This window comes from Schistocerca gregaria, chromosome 10 (genome assembly GCF_023897955.1).
Source record: "Schistocerca gregaria isolate iqSchGreg1 chromosome 10, iqSchGreg1.2, whole genome shotgun sequence".
Lineage (NCBI taxonomy): Eukaryota > Metazoa > Arthropoda > Insecta > Orthoptera > Acrididae > Schistocerca > Schistocerca gregaria.
Window position 1 is genome coordinate 142,241,481 of NC_064929.1, and position 10,009 is coordinate 142,251,489.

Below are 10,009 nucleotides of genomic sequence, written 5' to 3' on the forward strand. Positions count from 1 at the left end.
CAAATGAGCTGTACTGCTGCATCTGAAACAACGCCTGGGTTGCCTTTTTCTAACTTCAACGGATGTGGATAATCCGGAATCGGCCCCTATGTCGCGCTCTGCAACCTCCCAACGCCTCTACAAGGGGTAATGCGGATGCTGCTACAATCACATCACGCAGTTCTCCCCAGGTTTCAGGCTGATTACGGAAAACAAAATGCGACTTATCACCCTCACGCATTCACATGAGAACGATAGAAACTAATTCGCGTTCAGGTAATTCAATCAGCAAGGCCAAGGAGGCTGTGTGGACTCTGTCGACATACTGATATAACTGCTCGTCACCCCGCTGCACTTCCCAAATGTGGCGGCACTCAAGTTGTTTCCGAACCCCATTGGTTAATCTTTGACTAATTATGAGCTCCCTTAATTCTTGCAGGGTAAACTCTTCGGCCATGGCTCGTGAGAGCAAGTCGCCTCTAGATGTGATAAAGGAGATTTTCCCGGCGTATCAAAGACTGATGATTTTCACGGCTGTGCAGCCGGGTTCCATCGTCCTGACGACAACACGATATTTCGGCGGACTATGTGGCCGCCATCGTCAGGTGAGATTGAGTGCACAATCACGCCGGAACTGAAGAGACCACAGATTCGGTGGCTCCTTTATACCGCGGGTACTGGCCGTTGCGCGTTGCGCGACCAACGGAAGAGCTGCCCTCTGTGAGGCGAAGAATTGCAGCGGCGCCACTGGTGAAAACTGTCAAAAGCGCGGAATCGCAAAATTAAAATGCAGCTGGACGGAAACCAGACTGTTGTTGTTTTATCTGTGATAAAATAGGATCCACGTCTTACTTAAACGAAAACCTTTATTTCTGTTAATAATATCATCAGACATACGCATTTCAATTGATTCTTTTAATACACAATCCCAGTAACGGGATGCCGAGGCAATAATTTGCGTCTCCTTAAACACCATATTGTGCCCTTCATTAGGACAGTGTTCAGCAACGGCTGATTTCTCCGCGAAAGTCACAGGTTGGAGTATCGACACCCTCCTCCTCCCCCTCCTCGCCCTTCTTCCCTCTCGCCCCCCTCCTCCCCCTCCCCCCTCCACTCCAACCCCTCCTCCCCCTCCACCTCACCTCTTCCCCCACCTCTTCCCACCTCTTCCCACCTCTTCCCACCTCTTCCCACCTCTTCCCACCTCTTCCCACCTCTTCCCACCTCTTCCCACCTCTTCCCACCTCTTCCCACCTCTTCCCACCTCTTCCCACCTCTTCCCACCTCTTCCCACCTCTTCCCACCTCTTCCCACCTCTTCCCACCTCTTCCCACCTCTTCCCACCTCTTCCCACCTCTTCCCACCTCTTCCCACCTCTTCCCACCTCTTCCCACCTCTTCCCACCTCTTCCCACCTCTTCCCACCTCTTCCCACCTCTTCCCACCTCTTCCCACCTCTTCCCACCTCTTCCCACCTCTTCCCACCTCTTCCCACCTCTTCCCACCTCTTCCCACCTCTTCCCACCTCTTCCCACCTCTTCCCACCTCTTCCCACCTCTTCCCACCTCTTCCCACCTCTTCCCACCTCTTCCCACCTCTTCCCACCTCTTCCCACCTCTTCCCACCTCTTCCCACCTCTTCCCACCTCTTCCCACCTCTTCCCACCTCTTCCCACCTCTTCCCACCTCTTCCCACCTCTTCCCACCTCTTCCCACCTCTTCCCACCTCTTCCCACCTCTTCCCACCTCTTCCCACCTCTTCCCACCTCTTCCCACCTCTTCCCACCTCTTCCCACCTCTTCCCACCTCTTCCCACCTCTTCCCACCTCTTCCCACCTCTTCCCACCTCTTCCCACCTCTTCCCACCTCTTCCCACCTCTTCCCACCTCTTCCCACCTCTTCCCACCTCTTCCCACCTCTTCCCACCTCTTCCCACCTCTTCCCACCTCTTCCCACCTCTTCCCACCTCTTCCCACCTCTTCCCACCTCTTCCCACCTCTTCCCACCTCTTCCCACCTCTTCCCACCTCTTCCCACCTCTTCCCACCTCTTCCCACCTCTTCCCACCTCTTCCCACCTCTTCCCACCTCTTCCCACCTCTTCCCACCTCTTCCCACCCCTTCCCACCCCTTCCCACCCCTTCCCACCCCTTCCCACCCCTTCCCACCCCTTCCCACCCCTTCCCACCCCTTCCCACCCCTTCCCACCCCTTCCCACCCCTTCCCACCCCTTCCCACCCCTTCCCACCCCTTCCCACCCCTTCCCACCCCTTCCCACCCCTTCCCACCCCTTCCCACCCCTTCCCACCCCTTCCCACCCCTTCCCACCCCTTCCCACCCCTTCCCACCCCTTCCCACCCCTTCCCACCCCTTCCCACCCCTTCCCACCCCTTCCCACCCCTTCCCACCCCTTCCCACCCCTTCCCACCCCTTCCCACCCCTTCCCACCCCTTCCCACCCCTTCCCACCCCTTCCCACCCCTTCCCACCCCTTCCCACCCCTTCCCACCCCTTCCCACCCCTTCCCACCCCTTCCCACCCCTTCCCACCCCTTCCCACCCCTTCCCACCCCTTCCCACCCCTTCCCACCCCTTCCCACCCCTTCCCACCCCTTCCCACCCCTTCCCACCCCTTCCCACCCCTTCCCACCCCTTCCCACCCCTTCCCACCCCTTCCCACCCCTTCCCACCCCTTCCCACCCCTTGCCACCCCTTGCCACCCCTTGCCACCCCCTTGCCACCCCTTGCCACCCCTTGCCACCCCTTGCCACCCCTTGCCACCCCTTGCCACCCCTTGCCACCCCTTGCCACCCCTTGCCACCCCTTGCCACCTCTTGCCACCTCTTGCCACCCCTCTTTTCCCCCCTCTTTTCCCCCCTCTTTCCCCCCCCTCTTTCCCCCCCCTCTTTCTCCCCCCCTCTTTCCCCCCCCTCTTTCCCCCCCCTCTTTTCCCCCCCCTCTTTTTCCCCCCATCTTTCCCCCCCTCTCTTTTTCCCCCCCTCTCTTTTTCCCCCCCTCTCTTTTTCCCCCCCTCTCTTTTTCCCCCCCTCTCTTTTTCCCCCCCTCTCTTTTTCCCCCCTCTCTTTTTCCCCCCCTCTCTTTTTCCCCCCCTCTCTTTTTCCCCCCCTCTCTTTTTCCCCCCCTCTCTTTTTCCCCCCCTCTCTTTTTTCCCCCCTCTCTTTTTTCCCCCCTCTCTTTTTTTCCCCCCTCTCTTTTTTCCCCCCTCTCTTCTTTTTTCCCCCCTCTCTTTTTTCCCCCCTCTCTTTTTTCCCCCCTCTCTTTTTTCCCCCCTCTCTTTTTTCCCCCCTCTCTTTTTTCCCCCCTCTCTTTTTTCCCCCCTCTCTTTTTTCCCCCCTCTCTTTTTTCCCCCCTCTCTTTTTTCCCCCCTCTCTTTTTTCCCCCCTCTCTTTTTTCCCCCCTCTCTTTTTTCCCCCTCTTTAACTATTTTTTGGTAAGCCTGCACCTGGGCCCGAGTTCCTCTAATATTCCTTTTATGGCCCTTACACGAGATACATGCAGGAGGAAGCAATATATTTGTTGGTATTTCTACAAACGTACGCCCTCGGAAATCTAACAGTGAACCATACAGTGATGCAGCACGCCTGTCTTGCAGCATCTGCCAGTGTAGTTGGCTGAACATCTCCGTGACGCTTTCGCGCTTACTAAATGAACCTGTAGCGAAACGCGCTGCTCTTCTTTGGACGTTCTGTTTCCTTTATTAGTCCTATCCGGTACGGATCCCACACAGACGAGAAGTAGTCAACTTCCGGTCGAACGAGGGTTTTGCAAGGTACATCGTCTGTGGGCGGACAACGATTCCTCAGGATTCTTCCAGTGAATCTGTCTGGCAACTGCCTTAGCTTCGATTACTTTTATGTGATCGATTTTAAATGGCCATGTACGCATACTACTAGATATATTATGGAGGCAGCTGCTTCCCGTGATCGTTCTGCAATCATGTAATCATACAATTACACTTCCTTAACATGAGGGACAATTACCACTTCCCGCACCCAGGAGGTCTTCCTGCATTTTGTTACAATTCTATAGCTCCGCCATCTCTCTATGTAGCACAGCATCATATGCGAAAGGCCTCATGGAGCTACCAAACCTTTATTCTAAGTCATTTACATAGTCAACTTTTGTAGTCCTGTCTTCCTCAGTTGCGTGTAATATTACGGTATACTGATAATTTTTACTTATGGACCGTCTGACAACAACTGAATAAAACAATTTTAGTGCCATATGCGTTTCGCCTTTATTTTCTGCAAGGCATCATCAGTGGCCTGGAATATGTACATAAGTTAGCTATTTTATTTACATTTTTGTCACTGTGCCTACAGGTTATAAACAGTTCTGGTGGTTATTATTTCCTATTAAGTAGTAATATTTTGAACTGTACTTACAGGTTACACGGACAATTTCTTACATACACCAAAAATGCAACAGGAGCATAATATGTAAGAAAGCGTCCACGCAACCTGTAAGTACGGTTCAAAATATTACTACTTTATAGGAAATAACAACCACCAGAACTGTTTATAACCTGTGGGCACAGTGACAAAAATGTAAATAAAATAGCCAACTTATGTACATATTGCAGGCCACTGATGATGCCTCGCAGAAAATAAAGGCGAAACGCGTATGGCACTAAAATTGTGTTTTATTCAGTTGCTGTCAGACGGTCCATAAGTAAAAATTATCAGTATACCGTAACATTTACATAGTGTTTTAAAAATACTTCCTCGAGCTTTTAGGACAGATTACCTATATCAGAACAAGGGAAAAAAAGTCTCTGAAGCATGGGCTCTGAAATGCATGCCTTAATGGCCAGGAGTATTTGTTCATCTTCGATACTGTGAAACACATGCCCTCTATTGAACAACTGCTTATAGTTCTTAAGCTATGTAATTCAGTGCCAATGTTACTTGAAATACACTGAAGAGCCAAAGAAACTGGTACACCTGCGTAATATCGTGTAGGGCCCCTGCGAGCACACGGAAGTGCTGCAACAGCACGTAGAATGGACTCGACTAATGTGGAAGTAGTGTTGGAGGGAACTGACATTATGAATCCTGCAAGCTGTCCATAAATCCGTAAGAGAGATCTCTTCTGAACAGCACGTTGCAAGGGATCCCAGATATGCTCACTGATATCCATGTGTGGGATGTTTCCTGGTCAGCGAAATGTTCAAGCTCAGAAGTGTCTTCTTGGATGTGTGGGGTGTCGCATTATCCTGCTGAAATTGCCCAAGTCCGTCGGAATACACAATGGACATGAACGGATGCAGGTGATAAGACAGGACGCTTAAGCATGTGTCAAATGTTGGAGTCGTATCTAGGTGTATCAGGGGTCCTGTATCACTCCAACTGCAGACACTCTTACAGAACCTCCACCAGCTTGAACAAGCCCCTGCTGACATGCAGGGTCCATGCGTTCGTTGTCTCCATACCCGTACAAGTCCATCGAGACTCGTCCCACCAGGCAACATGTTTCCAGTCATCCAGAGTCCAATGTCGGTGTCGACGGGCCCAGGCGACATGAACGTCTCCATGTCAGTGTATATTTTACTTTCATTTTCTCCCCTTACTCTGTTTTATGTTCCCTTTTTTTATCTCCTTCTGTATGTATCATTTTCTTCTTGTTTTAGTTGTAGAGTCACTCGGCTGAAGAGCGGCGGATTGTGCCGCTGAAATCACAATAAAGAAAAAAAAAGTAAATTCCTTACCGTCTCCTGCCACACCTCGGTATACGTGACACCACCAGCAGTCAACCAGTGGGTAAAACATTATATAGACGGTTGTCATTAGTTTTGTCTAATACTAAGTTACATCTAAAGGTGTCTAGCATAGTTCTCGATAAAACTTTGGGAACAGAAGAGTTTAGTGGACCACAACCTCATACCCTGAAAGGTTTACTTACCTGCAGCATTCTTTCCTTGTTCATCTTCGTAAGAATAAAACGCTGTGTTGCGTTTCCTAGAAAATCTTCAACCCAGTCACAAAGCTGCTTTGATTTCCTGTGCCCTTGTATTTCGTGAATTACGGTATAATGTAGAACAGCATCGAACGTCTTCAGGAAGTAAAGGGACACGATATCGACCCGGGCGTCGGTATTTTCTGCTTTCTGCGTCTCCTCTCTCTCTATCTGAGTGAACCTTCCTAAAATTGGCCACCAAGACTTGTCAAGAATGATTACCAAACAAATTAATTGATACGTGGTAGCCAGTCACTGTGGCCGAGCGGTTCTAAGCGCTTCAGTCTGGAACCGCACGACTGCTTGGATTAGATAAGATTAGTTTTTCGTTCCATAGATCCATGTTGAGGAGATCCTCGTGGATGTGGAACATGTCGCCTTTTTTTAATTTTTTTAAAGCTGGAATAACGATACTAATAGTATCTGAGTTGTGCTCCTCCAAACTGAATTTGTTACCAAGTTGTAATCCCAGGAATTTAAGACTGTCAACATCTTCTATCTGCTCTTCTTCGTACTTTATGCATATGCTGGGTGGAAACCTTGTACAGGTTCTGAATTGCATATAGTGAGTCTTTTCGAAGTTTAATGTCAGTGAGTTGGCTTTATACCATTTATTAATATCCATGAAAATATCATTAGCAGATCTTTCTAGAACTACACTCGACATACTATTTATTGCAGTACTTGTGTCATCTACAAACAAAACGAACTCTGCTTCTGTCAGAGTAACTGATGAGAGATCATTAATGTACGCTACAGTCGCAGGTTCGAATCCTGCCTCGGGCATGGATGTGTGTGATGTCCTTAGGTTAGTTAGGTTTAAGTAGTTCTATGTCTAGGGGTCTGATGACCTTAGATGTTGAGATCCATAGTGCTCAGAACCATTGACCCATTTTTTGACGCAGCAGCCTGAACACACGTTTCCTGAGCAGGGATTATGCTTTAGACAGCCAGTAGAAAAGAGCTTTTTCTCCCAACGTCAAAGTGTTGGTTTTGGTGAGGAACATTTTTTCAACCTTACGGTGAAACCCCATAGTGCTCAGAGCCATTTTGATACGGGGTACTTAATGGAAATGAGGAAAATGTGTAACTGAGGACCTACCGATGTAATTTCACACAACCTGTTTATTTAAAAATATATAACCTGTGTTTTACAGATAATCAAAGCATTTAACCATAAAATGTTCTTTAACAAAATGAACAGATTTGCAACATTCCTTTGACCTTAAGTTGAATAAGCTTTTAAACTTTGCAAAAAGAAATGAAAATTGCAGTATTGCAAAACAGCAAACAATATGGCATTCATTACAACAGGGTTGGACCTGCTGCCATTATCAGGTGAAAAATGGTTCAAATGGCTCTGAGCACTATGGGACTCAACATCTGAGGTCATCAGTCCCATAGAACTTACAACTGCTTAAACCTAACTAACCTAAGGACATCACACACATCCATGCCCTAGGTAGGATTCGAAACTGCGATCGTAGCGGTCCCAGACTGAAGCGTCTAGAACCGCTTGGCCACACAGATTTCGTTTCTATATCTTTTTACAATTTGTAACTTTGCTAGGATTGTCAGGCAGAGTGATGTAGCAATACAAATATAATGTATCAATCGTGAGAGATCAGTGCGATACATGGTTCTGCTCTGCGTTTACTATGCGTATCGATATTTATGTAAGAAACAGAACCTACACAGCGAGCAAAATAGAGTGGATTTCAGACTATTGTTGTTTGTGGAACCCGTATTGCTTGGTACAGAAATGGTTTTCGCTCAGTCTTTTTGTTAGAAAAATATTTGTGCATACCTGAAGATGGATTGAGGATTAGAAATGCAGTGTCCATAAAGGACTGGGTAGTATGTATGTATGTGTGTGTGGGGGGGGGGGGGTAGGGGGGGTGGAGGGGGGACGTTATTGAGTACTTAATCACGCCACCGACGCGACGATTCGAATTATTCCGGTTTATTTCTGCTCGCCTTCCGAGTGATATACATGAAACAATATGCGGGCCGTCATCACTTCAGCCAGCTCGTTAATCCTTGCGTTGACAGTGCTGGGGCGGCATTGAAACGCCGTGAGTGATCCCCGCACTGAGACAATGGCGGCTGTCACGTGCGCGGCTCTGTTTTGTCTCGCCTCTGAACGCCGAGTTGACTATGAGTGCACGGAGCAGGTATAACTAGAGGGGCATTCAGCCGACACACCTGTCGCTGGTATTGTTCGCAACTGCCGTCCATTGACGTATTAGCCCTTTCGACAGTAAACGCGCGGTACGTGAGGAATTAAAAATTTATTAACGCATTTCCCCCGTCACTACTTACAGACAGGCTATTAGCTTGGTTGCTAGATGATGGCTCGCTCTCACTTTTTGGCAACGTAGCAAAGCTGATAAGAGTAGAAAATGAAAAAGACACACCCTCGTGCATCGAAACATGTGAGGATACAAATTGGAAGGTAAAAAAAAGTGAGATAAGAGAGGAGCTTCATGTAATAGAAATAGTGGGCAGATCCAGCTGTATCTAAAGAAATGACATGACCATCTACAAGGTATGTATCGAAGCCATATATCGAGAAAACCCATGACTACAGACTTAAGGATAGGAGGAGGATAGGAGGAGGATAGGATGGCCACAAAGATGCTGGTGCGATTGGCTTTAAATTGCTTGTTTTTATAGCAGGCAATTCTGTGTAATGCTAAAATGGCTGATGGCGGCTGGGTGGATGGTGGCTGGCAGGATGGCGGCTGGGTGGATGGTGGCTGGCAGGATGGCGGCTGGGTGGATGGTGGCTGGCAGGATGGCGGCTGGGTGGATGGCGGCTGGGTGGATGGCGGCTGGGTGGATGGCGGCTGGGTGGATGGCGGCTGGGTGGATGGCGGCTGGGTGGATGGCGGCTGGGTGGATGGCGGCTGGGTGGATGGCGGCTGGGTGGATGGCGGCTGGGTGGATGGCGGCTGGGTGGATGGCGGCTGGGTGGATGGCGGCTGGGTGGATGGCGGCTGGCAGGATGGCGGCTGGCAGGATGGCGGCTGGCAGGATGGCGGCTGGCAGGATGGCGGCTGGCAGGATGGCGGCTGGCAGGATGGCGGCTGGCAGGATGGCGGCTGGCAGGATGGCGGCTGGCAGGATGGCGGCTGGCAGGATGGCGGCTGGCAGGATGGCGGCTGGCAGGATGGCGGCTGGCAGGATGGCGGCTGGCAGGATGGCGGCTGGCAGGATGGCGGCTGGCAGGATGGCGGCTGGCAGGATGGCGGCTGGCAGGATGGCGGCTGGCAGGATGGCGGCTGGCAGGATGGCGGCTGGCAGGATGGCGGCTGGCAGGATGGCGGCTGGCAGGATGGCGGCTGGCAGGATGGCGGCTGGCAGGATGGCGGCTGGCAGGATGGCGGCTGGCAGGATGGCGGCTGGCAGGATGGCGGCTGGCAGGATGGCGGCTGGCAGGATGGCGGCTGGCAGGATGGCGGCTGGCAGGATGGCGGCTGGCAGGATGGCGGCTGGCAGGATGGCGGCTGGCAGGATGGCGGCTGGCAGGATGGCGGCTGGCAGGATGGCGGCTGGCAGGATGGGTGATGGCGGCTGGCAGGATGGCGGCTGGCAGGATGGCGGCTGGCAGGATGGGTGATGGCGGCTGGCAGGATGGGTGATGGCGGCTGGCAGGATGGGTGATGGCGGCTGGCAGGATGGGTGATGGCGGCTGGCAGGATGGGTGATGGCGGCTGGCAGGATGGGTGATGGCGGCTGGCAGGATGGGTGATGGAGGATGGGAGGATGGTTGGACCATGGTATGTAAAAATTGTGAATACTACTGAAAGAGCAGAAAGCTGGAGGCTGCATCATGTCTACAACGAAAAGCCAGGTCCAGGAAGAAATATTGAAAGTAAATAAAGACAAAGTTTTGGCGTGGTGCAAGCAACCACAGGAGCTACACATGGTCAGGCTAGAAGGGTGAGCAACGAGGCTGCATAATCACAGTAAGTATAACACCTCTGACTTTATTCAAACTTTTTGTGAAGCAATATTGTCCCAACATCCCTGTAGAGTAACAAACAGTGTAAGTGAT

The 10,009-nt window shown here is 50.8% G+C and overlaps 1 protein-coding gene across 1 annotated transcript; it reads right to left on the reverse strand.

The window, feature by feature from the left end:
- Positions 1-8,619: 8,619 nt before the first annotated feature.
- LOC126293213 (uncharacterized PPE family protein PPE24-like) lies at positions 8,620-9,786 on the reverse strand. Its single transcript, XM_049986336.1, has one exon. It carries the CDS (start codon positions 9,784-9,786, stop codon positions 8,620-8,622), a length of 1,167 nt encoding a protein of 388 aa, XP_049842293.1.
- Between the last annotated feature and the right edge of the window lie 223 nt (positions 9,787-10,009).